The following is a 14153-nucleotide window of genomic DNA, read 5'->3' on the forward strand; positions in this document are numbered from 1 at the left end:
ATGCCTGTGCTAACAGCAGCGTCGCTCCTGGCTTGCCTGCTGGCAAGGGGAAATTTTATGCTTCAAGGTTTGTTGCAGGGATCTGATGCAAGGAAACGTTGGAGCATCCTGACTCAGCACCGCAGCGGTGGGGGACCCGTGGGAAAGACACAGAGCATCTTCTCTCAGCATCAGGGCATGCGTATGCCAGGTATGTTCCCATCAGCTGGGATAAATCCTGACCTGCACACGGATTTCTCGTTTCTTCCAGAGAAGCAACTTGGTACTTTTTAGCTGTTCTTTCTTTTTGCTGCTTGTTTGTTTAGTTGGTCTTTGGGGAGAGAGGGGTGAAGGAAGCAAGGGGAAGGGGGCTTGGGGTGCGGATGGTGGGGCTGGAGAAGGGCTCATTGCTGCAAGGTGTTGTTGCAGAACTGGGGAGACAGATTTGATCTCTGCTGTTCCTGTTGTTTGTACAAAGGTAAGGAATGCTTTATTTTGGAATCAGCAAACAGGAAGGTGCTTAAAAGAGTAGGAGATGTGCTGTACCTGCAGCTGGGACTGTAAACAGCTTGTGACCACAGAAGCTGAAAGCTTGTGTCCTTAAAACGTGAGCTCTACTCAGGTAAAAAGGGCAATGAAATCAAGCGTGGAGGACAACCACACTGCTCAGCACTCCCCATCTACCCCCGTTTTAGGGAGGGTTCTACCTTTCCCTCCTCTTCCTGCTTTGCCTCCAGAAGGGAAAGGGACAGAGGTGTTGTGCTGGTGCTGTTTGTGTCCTGGGAAGGTCCAGCCTCCTAAATGACACTGTGATTCTCTCCTGGGAGCCACTGTAAGACTCTGGACAATTTTGGATGCCCCTTCTCCTGCCTGGTCATCCCCAGCTGCTCCTGCCCATGACCCCAGATCCGGTGCTTGAAATGGAGGTAGATCATTAAGGTTTAAGACACTAATGGGAAGGGCTGTGGGGTTTCTAAAAAACTGAGCCCTGCTTACAAAACCCCTTTGGAAGGACGAGTCCTTGAACCGAGCACAGCTGCCCCAACACAGGCTCAGCCAGCTCTGGTATGACCTATTCCCAGCAGGATGCTGGCAGACAGTGACTGGTTCCATGGTCCTGGCCACCACTCCTGCTTTCCCAGCTGCTCAGCCACCTTGCAAAGAGCTAAAAATATATGTCTGTGTGAGCAGTCACTCTAGCTACAGCAGGGGTGAGCCAGAGAGGGTGGCCAGGCTGGGTCACTGTGGTGGGGGGACACAGTGACTTTGCAAAATGGGCAACACAGAGGGGACAGACAGGGACAGGATGGGACAAGACAGAATGGGACAGGCTGCTGCTGGTACCGCCAGCGCAGATGCAACCATCTCCCCACTTTTGTCAAAGCTGCAGCACTGCACAGCCCCCAAGATGGGATTCACTTTGCTGCTTGCGTTTCAGCAGGGGATGAATGAGGAGCAGCTCCCTACATCTCCCCACTGCCCCACCACACAGGAGGACACCAATGTCTCAGCCTCTGCCTACCCCCAGTACTGGGTGGAGCCCCGGTTCACCCAAGCAGCCAAGGTCCGTGTGATCATCACAGCCATCTTCTTCCTGCTGGCCGCGGGCAGCAATGCAGCGGTGCTGGGCAGCCTGCTGAGGAAGAGGAGGAAATCCCATGTGCAGCCGCTGATCCTCAGCCTGGCGCTGGCTGACCTGCTGGTGACAGTGATGGTGATGCCCCTGGATGCAGCATGGAACGTGACAGTGCAGTGGTACGGAGGGGACATCTCCTGCAAGATCCTCAACTTCCTCAAGCTCTTTGCTATGTATGCTGCTGCCCTGGTACTGGTGGTCATCAGCCTGGACCGGCATGCAGCCATTCTCCATCCCTTCTCCCGTGCTCACCGCCGCAACGGGATGCTGCTCCGTGCAGCCTGGGCTGGCAGCGTGCTCCTGGCTTTGCCCCAGGTAAAGTTCAATGTCCTCCCCATGGAGTTTGCCTAGGCTGGGGTGGTTTTGGAAAAGGGCTTCTCCATCCCAACATCCCCAACCAGTCCATCCCTATCCATGTATTCCACAGGCACCAGAATAAGGCATGAGTTCGGTGCCAGAGCCTGTTTCCCCATCCAACACCAGCAGGGAAGTGCTCTCCATGCACAGCCAGCAGCATCTCCAGGATGGGTGCTCTATTCCAAATCTTCTCTGAGTTATTATTTGGTTCTCTATTTCAGCTTTTCCTCTTCCACCTGAACACAATCCCAGGAAGGAATTTCACCCAGTGTGTTACTCATGGGAGCTTCCGAGCACACTGGGAGGAAACTGTCTACAACATGTTCACCTTCACCACCCTCTACATCACCCCCCTGAGTGTCATGATTGTTTGCTACATCCGAATCCTTTGGGAGATCAGTAAGCAGCTAAAGGTCAATAAAGGTAAGTAGATCCCAGCCCTTTAATGTCCTCTGTGACTGAACTTCTCCATCCTGGAATTGTTGGGTGTGTCACAACATCCATTGAAAACTAAGAAGTTTTGCACAAACCAACTAAAAGGTTTTGCACAAACTTATTGACCCCAGTCATTGCTGTCTTCTGCTTCCTGTGGGACATGGACCAGATTATGAGATGGTCTTCCCTCTCTGGCAGAAGCAGTCATGGATGGTTATGGTTGGTTTCTCTTGGTTTTCCCCTATCTTCAGCTATCTTTTTGACTCTCCTTGGCAGGTTTGACAAGAAATCAAAATGACCACATCTCCAAGGCGCGCATGAAGACTCTCAAGATGACCATAGTGATTGTTGCCACATTCATCATCTGCTGGACCCCTTACTATCTCCTGGGCTTGTGGTACTGGTTCCAGCCAGCCATGATCCAGAAGATGCCGGAGTATGTCAACCACAGCTTCTTCCTCTTTGGCCTGCTGCACACCTGCACTGACCCTATCATTTATGGACTGTACACCCCTTCCTTTCGGGAGGACGTGCAGTTGTGTCTCAGGGGCATTGAAACAGCCATCACCAGGCAAAAGAAACACAAACCCATCTCAGCCTCAGAGAAGAATGCCAAGGATGGTGCTGCAAATGGTGGGTTGGCATCAGGGGGCTCCAATGGGACAACTGTCAGCACGGTCTGATGAAGAGATGTACCCACAAGGGGATGGCAAGCACAGCTTTGGGACTGTTTTGTCCTGTAGGACTATTTTGGAGACTGTCATGATGAGGTTCCCTACTCACCTTTGGTGGGTGAGGGTTTCTGGCCAGAAACTGAGAATGTGTCTCCTCCCTGTACTCAGGGTGAAAAATCTGGGGGTATTTCTGGTCATTCTGCTGTACTCTGGCAGCGCTGTGACAACTAGAAAGACATCCTTTTTGTACCTGACACATGCTTCAGCCCTGATTCTGGGATCAAGCTTTTCCACACTTCCAGCATCAACGTCTGGGAGGAAATTTACCATCTCCTCTGTGTCCCAGGGTCATGTCTCTGGAGTGACTGGTCTTCAAGTGCCCTTTGCACCTACACCCAGCTGTAGAGCTGCATGGATGGTGCCACCCTGAGCCTGCAAAGGTGTGATCACAGGCTTTTACTTCTTTTTCTCCACCCATTGTAGGAAAAGCTCTCTAGAAAATTCCGATCTCCTGACTCAGAACCTGCCTGGTTCTCCCATGGCTGTGTGACAAGCCCTGGGAAAGATCTAAATATCTGGAGATTGACTAATGCAGGGGCATTCATGCCCCAGGCATGGTGGGCAGAGAGGGAGTGCTGTGGGGGTGGAGGGACTCAGGCAAGAGTGGTACAAAGAACTACAGTGGGGTGGGGTGAGGTTTCTTCTCACTTTTGAAGAGAGCCAGAAGGGAAAACAGTCCCTGCTACTGTTTTCTGGTGTGAAGGGGATGGTACAGACAGACAGACACACATCATTACACAACAGCTCTGTGGGACACAGGGCAAAGCAAGAAAGAGAGTATTTCGGGTAATGAGACATGAACCAGACATGACACTGCCCAGCCCCCCTAGACCTTTCTGTCCCTATGTCCCAGAGCACAAGCTGGCAGGTTGCAGGCCATATGCCAGACACATTTGCTTTGCCCTAAGCAACACCAGCCCCTCAGCTTTGTCCCAGCAGAGCAGGTGCAGCCACCCCACAGGTGTTGTTCAGGGTGTCCCAAAGATGGAAGGGATGGGATGCGGCTGGTAGGGCTCCACAGCACCTTCAGTGCCAGATGGAGGTAAGGAGGGCTTCTGGAGGGATCAGCTGAGCTGCGGAGAGTAACATGGGTTGTTTGCTTTCTACCATTGTGCCAAAAGTTGCCTGTGAAGGCAGAAGTCTCTTCTCTGGGTGTGGGTTGAAGAGATGAGTTTATTCAAATGTGTTGTCCTTTAATTAGTTATAATGGGAAATTAGAAATAGTGGTAATTAGAAATAGTGGGTTATTTCTTTTTTTCATTCTCTGATGATTGTTATTAAATGTGGGGTTTGCTTTTGAAGAGAAATTCAGTTTTAAGCCAGGTGGGTTGTTGTTTTCTTAGTTTAGTTAAACCTTTGGATGGCTCAGGAGCTCTGGACTTGGCAGGAGGCAGTTTCTTGGCTATTTTTGTGGCCACTGCAGCTTTGAGTGAGCATCTGGACTTTATCAGGATGAAAGAGCTTTGTCTTAAAAACAACCCTTGTCTTGCTTGTCTTGCTGTGGTTGCGTGTGTAGGGAGCTGGGAGATGTCTTTCCCTCTAGAAAACAAATCTGCTTTGGGCACTGAGGGGGCTTTTTCTGAACCCTGTTTCCAAGAGGTGTTGGCTCCCCATCAGCCAGAAAGGATCTGCATTACTCTCCCAGTTCACCAGCTAACAAATTATTGAAATTAGAGGGGTGGCAATCAGTCCTTGCAGGCTGGCTGAGGCTGGGCAATGAGGACACAGGAAGCCACAGTGCTCACAGTGATGCTGAGCTGCACATGGGTATCCAGCCCTTGCCCTTCTGGTACTAATTATTATTTATGCTAAACATGTAGCCCAAGGAGAGAAAAAAAAATCAATTAGAACTGCAGGAGCTCAGACCAACTGGTGGGGAAAAGCATGAGCCATTTAGGAAGGATCCAAACTCCAATGAGATGCATAATCACAGTTTGGCTTTCCTGGCCTCGTTCTGCTCAAAGTTAATTACCCAATGTTAACAGAGCGGGGGGTGCCTGATGCCAGACTGGCAAAAAAGGGCTTCTTGTAAGGTGATGGGAATGGCCTGCAGTAGGGGAAGCTAATTTACTCATCAGACACTCCTTTGGTCTGTTTGTTTATACTGCTGATGGGAGACAGACCCTGAAGGTGCATTGGTTTTCTGGCAAGCCTTGAATAAGTAGGAAAATGTCTTTAATCTACTGAAAATTGTCTTCATCCACTTTTTGCTGAGTGGGAGAGAACATTGCTCATACACATGTCTCCTCTTGCCCAGCAACAGGAGAGCTCAGAGGTCTTCTCTGAGGAGCAAGAAATACTTTTTTTTTCCTTGTAGGAAGGATTTTACACCCCATGGGTACAGTGAAAAGGCAAAAGTGGGTTTTGCTTTACGAGGACTCTGATCTTACAATAATTTAGATTGGAAAACATCTCTATGAAGAGTAGGAAAATGGGAATTCTGGCAAGCATATATACCTTAGTCCTTAGGGGAAGCATGGCGTATTCCTTAGGATTCTTGCAGGCACGCCCGTGCTGCTCCTTTTGCCCATCTCTTTCATACCTTCCCTCCTGTTGCTGATGTTCAAAGTGACATCTTGTGGAGTCTGGAGTGTGGGCAGGGTGCTCAAAGTGACAGCGTTTATGAGAGAAGGAAAATGTCACTGGAAACGTGTGCTGCTAAGCCATGTGTCTACTGCATGCAGGAAGGGGGAGCAAGCAGGTGGGTAGCACCTCCCTTGGGGAAGCTGGGATCAGTCTGCATCCTGCCAGAGGTGGAACAAAGCCCAGACCTAGTTTGTATATTCCTGCATTTCTGATTCTGCTTTTCTTGTATTTGCTCACACTTTAGAAAGCACAAGATTTTTGCATCACTTATTAGGAGCATGAATCCCCAGGTCTCGCTTTCCCCCCCCAACCCAGGGGTGATCCTGCTTTCTGTGGTGCTTCCTTCTCTCTCCCCACATTGTCTCAAACCCTTTGTCTCCAACAGCACCTGCCCTTCTCCTCAGCTGGCTCCTGAGATCTCTGTATATAAATATATATAAAATAGAGAGAAAAAAACTTTTTATATTTATTATCTATTTATGCTTGTTGGAGGAAAATTCTCCTGCCTCGTCAAAACCTGCTCATTCCCACCAAGGAAACACCAGTTACCACACTTCTTGCAGTCCCAACCAGGATCAGATTTGTCTGATTTGGTAACAATTCCTTAATATTCACCACAGTAATGTAATGAACATATTAATAAGAGCAGGTAGCTCTGTATTTTACAACTCCTCGACCTCACCCTGGGCCGCCCGTTTCAAACACAGCGGCCCTTTGTTCAAGAGGAAATTCTGATTCATTCCCTGTTAGTGTTTTTATAGCACTGTGCATGTTCAAAGAGCCACGCAAGTGGCTTAAGAGGCTAACACAAACCTTGGGTTAATTCATAATACTGTTAGTTACTCAGCACAATACCCACATTAATCCAGCTGACTGCCCCTCACCACGTTGGGAAACACATGCTGAAATCAGCAGGGAGCTCCGAAAACAAGCGTGGGAGTTGGATATTAAGTATTTTGCCAGGCTGCTAGGTAGGATCTGAGCACCTGAAATGTATTTAAAATATTTTCCCATTGCTGTTGCCTCGCTCCACAGCTGTGGAGCTGAAGCAATGATGATGCTGTGCCCAGAATCCCTGCAGGCCTCAGCATGAGGAATGAGGCTACAAGCTCTCCAAGGGATACTCCAGACATATCCATCAGGACTCAGCCCCCACCTGAAACCACCTCATTTTTTTGGGGTCTGTTCAAACTGATCAAAGCAGAAAAAGCTGTTTGTTTTTTTTTTTTTTTTTCCCCTTAGATACCTGCTGATTTCATTGCAGAGCTGGACCGTGCATGTCTGCCATGAGACCCCACAATGCTTTCTTTCTGGAGACATAGCCTGAAACTATTATTATTTCAGCTTAGTCTCAGAAACTTTCCTATGCAAAGAAGCCCTAAGAAAAGAGCTTTAAATCCCTGCTGTGTTCTTTTCATCTGGCTCAGGAGCTCCCAGTTTTGTGCCTTTCTCTGCAGTGCAGCAGACAGCCATCCCACAACTGCTGCTCAACCTCCTACTTCTCCAAAGGGCCCCAACAGCCCGTCTGTTCCAAAAGGTGGGTTTTTTCAAACAAACCAGGCTTTTACAAACCAGTACCCTTTAGACGGCATCAAATACCTCCAAGTTTTCTGGCTGGCACATTATCTCCCCCTAAACTTGTATATTTACATGGCACAACATTTAATATAACATGCTGAGGAAGACAAAAATAGGCAAATATTCCCACAACCCCTGTGCACATCCCAAACCCCAAGTTTCTGCACTGAAATATCAAGGAGTAAACTATAAAGTAGTTGAACCTGTTGCACAATAAATTATTTATGTATATTTTAATTGCAAATCTCTGCTATAATTAGCACAGACACTTCTTGGGCTGAGAGGCTGCAGTGTCCTTTGACAGTGAGCATTATTAACGGGCTGTAAAAGGCAATGGGGAATTGGATTATAATGTTCTTGTTTTGCAAGCTGTATGGTGAATAAATAAATTTGTTCTGGCAGCAAAATTAACTGGGATAAATGCATCTAGCTCCAGTCACCAAGAAGAGGGGTTGCTGTAAATGAACTTGTTCTCTGCTTTGAATTAAAAAACCTGATTACCAGGACATTATTTCTGGCAATTAGGTACCAGAACAACATCAGAAATATAAGAGATTTTCTTTGAAATATTAATGAGTAAGCTAGTAATCACAGACTCATTTGCTGGAAATATGTGATGAGTTGGGGTTTTTTTGTGGTTAGGGTTCACTGTGCAATGAAAATCTGCATTTATCAAATCTACTAAAGGCTGTGCTGAGAGACTGAACTGTGGCACCTATCTGACTTTTCTTTGCCTAGAATCCCTGGGTCTTCATGGGGTTACCCCATGCCCAGTCACTAATCAGAGGACAGTGCCTTGCTCCTTTTTCTGTTTCAGGCAGTTGTAGGTTGCTTTGCAAACACAAATGACTTGACAGGAAGGAGAGAGGAGAGAGCATTGCCCTGTGCATGTTGCATTACTAACTTGTACATGTCTAACAAATCCCCAGTTTGGTAAGAACAATCATTATTCAGTATTGATGCTGAAAACCCTAAGTTTGTCTAATCTGCACAGTAAGCTAGGATAAGATAGATCATGGCTGATCTAGCCTTGTAGATGTTTGTGCTGGTTTTGTCGAGGATACAATGAATTTTCCTCATAGCAATGCAGTAACTATGTTTTGGATTTGTACTTAGCCGCCAGCTGGGATTAAAATACAACAATGTTCTACAGAGGGAAAAAAAACATACTAGAAACCATTTAAGTTCTTCCATTTGGCGGTTGTTTTATTTCTTGTTGGTTTTTTTCCTTACAATCATTATGCTTGAATATAAAAATTCCTGGCCAAAGTTAGTTTTAAAATTTTAAAAGTAATTCCATCTGCATTGATACATGCCAAACATCACTAGGTTCAGTTTCTGAAAACATACTGATAAGACTCCCAAACAGGCTGCTTTGCCTGACATCCAGAAAAATCCTCCTTTCCAACTTGTGCAAACATATTTCAGCTTGACAGAAAATAAGTTACACCTGAGTGTTTCCATGCTTAGTTTTCATTAATCTTGAATAACCTTTCTTCCATGGACCCTTAATGATTGGCTCATGCTAAGCTGCAGCACAGTGATCCTTTTCAGCTGTACTAGGCATCCTCATGAATCCCAGGAACACAGAAATAAATGCAGAGATGCCATGAGGATTAATATATTGGTGACAGAACTGGGCACCTTTATTTCCAGAGCTCTGGAATAGAGGCAGTGCACTGCAGATCAGCTATTGTTAAGGCACGTGGTGACATTAACAGTTTATCATCTCAGGTGGCTCATCTCTCCGAGTCAAACATTCTGTGCCAGTAGTAGATGAAGGTTGGTGAGTTGCTGGCCCCTATCACTATCAGCAACAGCAGGTACAGCATCATCATTACAGCAAAACGGTGGGTGTAGAACCAGGAAGATTCATGAGATGTCCTGAAAGAGGAAAATGGCGCGGATTTTGTCAGAGAAGCACAAATATCTTGGCAAAAAATATTTCAGGCTTCGTTATTTTAAGCAAATCCTATAAAAACAGAAAGTTGTTCCACAATCCCTGTAACTAACGAAGCCTGATTTTCAACACATCCCTTTTCCTTAAGTCTCCATGCACAATCCTGTCTTTTCTCCCCACGTTCACACCTTTCCCTGTGGTCTGGAGCTGTAGCTGCCTGGCCTACAGACATGTGTTGAGTAGCTGAGTGAACGCTGCCACTTAGGATAGATAAGGGCAGAGTTAAAACTGAGGCAGTTGCAAGAGATGCACTCACCAGACATCCATTCTTGGTTTCCTGCCACAAACAGATAATTATACCTCTCAAAGACTCTAAGTGCTTACAGGTCTGGTGAAAAAAGCAAATTTAGCTGAGCCTGGGAATACCAAAGAGCATGACAGAGGCAACACAATGGTGTAATACTTATTTCCATAGGAAACAGGCTACAAACAAATTCTGGCAGTGCAGTATATCTTTCTTGGTTGTTTTCTGTTGTTTTTTAACAATGAGATGTGTTTATCTGGCTGTTGTAGCAGCTCATCCCTCTAGACAGCTGAACTCTTACCTCCTATGCTGCTTCTGTGAATATACTAGTAAGTATTTAACTCGTAAAAGCTGGTTGTTTGTGACAACAAAGTATTTCTGTGGTACGTCTCCCCCTTCGCTGTTTTTCACTCTTGCTCTTTTTCTGTCTATTTCTTCTGAATCTGAATTGGGAAAAGAAAACAAAATGCAGAACTTCAAGTAACCGTAAAAAAGTAAACAACCAACACCCCCATACACACCCCCCACAAGAATGGGAATGAGATAACCAAAAATCTAGTCTTGGTATTCCCCTGAATCCCTCAGCTTCCAAGAATAGAGTGAGAAGTTTGCTTGAGGCTATACCACTCCTAGTCATCCTTGGTATGGATGACATTATGGCCCAGACCAGGGTGACAAGGAGGTAAGTCTCCCATCCAGTGCTCAAGGAGCCACTGATATTAACAGGGAAAAAAAAACAACATGAAGGACAGGTGTAACTACTACACAGTTACTACTGTGCTAGACTCACCTTTCTTTTTCACCTGACACTTTACATCTGGGTGGTCAATGATCTCACAGACAGCCACACAGCTGAGGACAGAGCCCAGTGCACTTCGCTGCCAGCCGAGACCGTGAGGGCTGTACAGCAGAGCCAGGCTCAGGTCACTGGTCAGATAGGTGCCTTCACCAAACAGGGATGTCTGAAACAGAGCAGAAATCTACCCTAAAATCATGTGCTGCAAACCTCAAATAGCATACAAGTGTTCTTTCCTTTCAGACTGGTAGTTCTGCTCCTGAAGGTAAATTACGAAAGGCCTTTCTGACCCATGCTGGGCCGGGTCCATGCACTGTTTTTGTCCTGGCACAACTTCCTTGGGGTGGGGCTGCTGCCCTCTCCCATCCCTCAAATTAGCTGCTTGGCAGAGCACTTGGTGTGGACAGATTCATGCTTTCCCGGATTTGGAGTTAGTTTGCCAGCAAAAGTATTTTACATCAACATGACTGCACCACTGTTAAAAGGCATTTCATCGATTTATTGAGACTGTCATCATTCAAGTAATCCAAACTCCCCAAACAAGGCTAGGCTTTACTTCATTTAAATCCATGCTTTACTAGAAAAGAGGAAAGATCTTTTCAATTTGCCACACTGGCTAAAATTATTACTCCAGTAAGTCCATTGTACCCAGTAAACCATTACTCATTGAGAATGTGGGGAAAAAACACAGTCCAGGTTGACTGGAATGTCAAGCAGGTGCTGTGTCAAAGCTGCTTCACAGCTGACACAAAAAGCCAGGAATCTCAACTTCCCTTCCACTGAAATCAGAAGAGGTGCAAATCCTGTGGGATGTCTCCCTAAACCAGACCATTTTAAGAAGGCTCCACTGGCAAGTAGCACCTGAAACTTTGCTGATCTAAACACAAGGCCAGGCAGAAAATCTCCACTATCCTCCATCTCTGCAGACAGGCATTTCCCAGCTGCAGGCTGTCAGACAGGCCAGGGTTTTCAGAGGAATTACACTTCCTTATAAAGAAGCAAAGGACAGTCATAATTTGTCACACTGGTGAAAAGGGTTTCATGGCACTTCCAGTTTTTACCCTCAGGCTGCACCAGAAAATCCAACACAGCCATCTGCAAAGGCCTACACTGAAATGAACACAGCAGCACAAGAGCATCAGCACATTTCATACCCCAAAAGGAATCTGGGCCTATTTTTAAAACGTGTCCCCAGCTGGAAGTGAGCAAGGGAAGATGGTGTCAATGGCAGGAGCCTCACCCTGTTCAAGTGGCAGTGCAGGCCGTGGTGCAGGATGGAATGGAAGTTCTCCAGGCGGCTCCCGTGGAAGGCGTAGATCAGGTCCCGCTCTCCCTTGGTCTCAGAAAACTTGGTGTTCATTTGATCACAGTACACAATCTCAAAGAGATAGTCTGGAGCAGGAACTGCAGCCCCAGACATCCCTGTGAGTTCCTGGATCTTCTCGTACTTAAAAATGGGAAGGGATATCAGTGTTGGTTTATGTGGTTAAATTACTCACTGGAAATTCTGCTTCCCGTCCTTTCATACTGCTTAATGTGTTCTGATTATGCTTTTTTGAGTTAGAAATCAACACTGTCACAATTCAGAAGGAGTAAGTGCACAGAAAAAATCCTGCCAGTTTCTTGCTGTTGAAGTTAAATCCTAAATCTTCTCTCCAGAAAAAAAACCAAACCAAACCTGAACTGTAATTATGAATTAATTTATGATGCAAGGACTATCACAATTCTATTTTGGCTACTGAAACAATATATTCATCAGCTGATCTTGCAAGAGAAAAAAACCATGAAAACAGAAGCTGTTTTCAGCTTGCTGCTAATCTCTACAACTATTTTGATCCCTGTTACAAAAGTGCCTGAGTGGCTCTGAACTTTTCACTTTTTGGGACAGACGACAAGAGTTGTCTTTCTCAGTGACAAGCAGGACCCAGTTCCATGACACCTGAATTGGACTCTCTCAGACTAAACCATGCATGTGGCATGTTAACTGCAGTAACCAACTACAATCACTGTCCATCATCAACTACTGACATTGGTAACTATTTCTTCCAACCAGTGTTCCTGAAAATTTACTTTAAAACATCCGTCTCTATATACAGAGAAGAATGGATTTATGTTCAGCTGTCAAGCTCTCACAATAACCAACTTACTGCTGGGAGGAGGAAATATTCTCTGAAGTACAAGTTTGCATCAAAAATTCTAATTAATTCTATTAATTCTCAAATTCTAATTAAGATTTTCAGAATTCAAAACTTACTTCCTGTTTCTTAGTACTTTGTATCATGAAGACTTTAGACGATAGAATCCAACTAAACAGCTCCCAGGTCCTTTTATCTGTATTTGGAACAGACTCCAGAAGCTCTTTCAGGCTTGGTAGAGCCTTGGTATCTGCAAGCTAACAACAGAGCCATTTAGTACAAGCTCCTTAGTGCCACTGCGATTAAACAGAGACCTCTAGTGAAAACAAAACAATATTTCACCCCAACAAACTGCAAAACAGGTTCTGTTCGGAGAAATAAACACTTGTTTCCAGTTTGTGGGGAAGTTTGTCAATTGCTCTGAACGCAAATAGCAGACAAATTACAAACAGTGATATTTACCAACAGCATCTGTAGGGTTTGTACAGGAACAATCAGACACGTTCCTGAGAGAAAACAAGCTGTCACAGGGCAGTATGTGCAGTGGACCTGACATGGGGTGTTCAGGCCATGTAACATGCAAATCCTTCAATATGAATTTGAATTCAACATTGGCAAGCTCTCATAAAACTTCACAGCATATTAGAAAGATTAAGGCTGGAAAATACATCTGAGATTATTGAGTCCAACCCTTAGCCTAACTTTGCCAAGCCCACCACTAAACCATGACCCCAACATCTACATGTTTTCTGAACACCTCCAGGGATAGTGATTCCACCACTTCCCTGGGCAGCCTGTGCTAATGTCTAACCACCCTTTCAGGGTAGAAATGTTCCAGAATATTCAATCTCAAACAGCCTGAGGCTGCTTCCTCTCGTCCTGTTGGCTCACTACCTGTTACCTATCGCTTGTTACTTCACGCGCTGTCCACACCGGATCTGGGCGTTTCCCAGTGTGGGTTTATCGGTCAGAATCCCAAATACTCTTTCAAACCTGGATTTCTTGACTGTATAAACCCTTCATCCTGCTTTATCCGTGACCCTGCGGCGCCACTGCCCTCACCTCTGCGGGCAGCCCACGCTCCCCATCGGGGGAGGCGCCCTGGCGCCGCGGGCAGCTGCCCCGGGCCGGCCCCCGGCACTCACCAGCCCCTCGAAGTCCTTGGTGTCGCCGCTGGCGTAGCGGCCCGGGAAGGGCCTCAGCGCCGAGTCGCGCTTGTAGCTCTGCAGCGCGGCGGCGAACAGGCTGCACCGCAGGTCAGCGGCCAGCGGGTCCCGCCGCGCCGCCTCTCTGGCGCCCGGGGCCGCCTCGCCGGGGCCGGGGCCCGGCGCGGACATGCCCGGCGGGGGCTGCCGAGCACCGGCCGCTCCGACAAGGCGGCAGCGCCCGCCCCGCCGGCGTCGCCCCTTCCGCCGCCGGGGCTGCGGCGTGGCCCCGCCGCTCCGCCCCGCAGCCGCCTCCGCCCGCCCCGCGCCGCTCCGGAGCTGTCGGTCCCTGCGCCGCCGGGAGCCGGGGCGCCCCGCGGTTGCGCCCGTTACGTGGGGACGGGGAGAAGGGACGGAGGTCTGGGGGAATGGCGCCTTCGCCTCCGGTAGAGACCGGAGATGATTACAGAGGACAGCGGCATCTTCCCCTCAGGCAGAGGCCGGGAGCGGGGTTCAGGGGGCGGTGCTATCTTCCCCTCAGGCAGAGGCCGGGAGCGGGGTTCAGGGG

General features: G+C 47.3%; 2 protein-coding genes across 2 annotated transcripts; one reads left to right on the forward strand and one right to left on the reverse strand.

Annotated features, from left to right (window-relative positions):
* Window positions 1–1423: 1423 nt before the first annotated feature.
* Window positions 1424–3090, forward strand: LOC311158386 (gonadotropin-releasing hormone II receptor-like; the record flags this gene model as incomplete). Its single annotated transcript, XM_084213755.1, has 3 exons — window positions 1424–1930; window positions 2194–2395; window positions 2684–3090. The coding sequence occupies 3 exons, from the start codon at window positions 1424–1426 to the stop codon at window positions 3088–3090; spliced, it is 1116 nt and encodes a 371-aa protein (XP_084069881.1).
* Window positions 3091–8495: 5405 nt separating this feature from the next.
* PARP16 (poly(ADP-ribose) polymerase family member 16) lies at window positions 8496–13858 on the reverse strand. Its single transcript, XM_084213602.1, has 6 exons — window positions 13586–13858; window positions 12560–12697; window positions 11546–11752; window positions 10300–10471; window positions 9811–9952; window positions 8496–9189 (listed from the first exon to the last, which is right to left on the reverse strand). The coding sequence occupies exons 1-6, from the start codon at window positions 13775–13777 to the stop codon at window positions 9045–9047; spliced, it is 996 nt and encodes a 331-aa protein (XP_084069728.1). The 5' UTR covers window positions 13778–13858; the 3' UTR covers window positions 8496–9044.
* Window positions 13859–14153: the final 295 nt, after the last annotated feature.

This window comes from Fringilla coelebs (assembly GCF_963513975.1).
Source record: "Fringilla coelebs genome assembly, chromosome: 12".
Taxonomy (NCBI): Eukaryota; Metazoa; Chordata; class Aves; order Passeriformes; family Fringillidae; genus Fringilla; species Fringilla coelebs.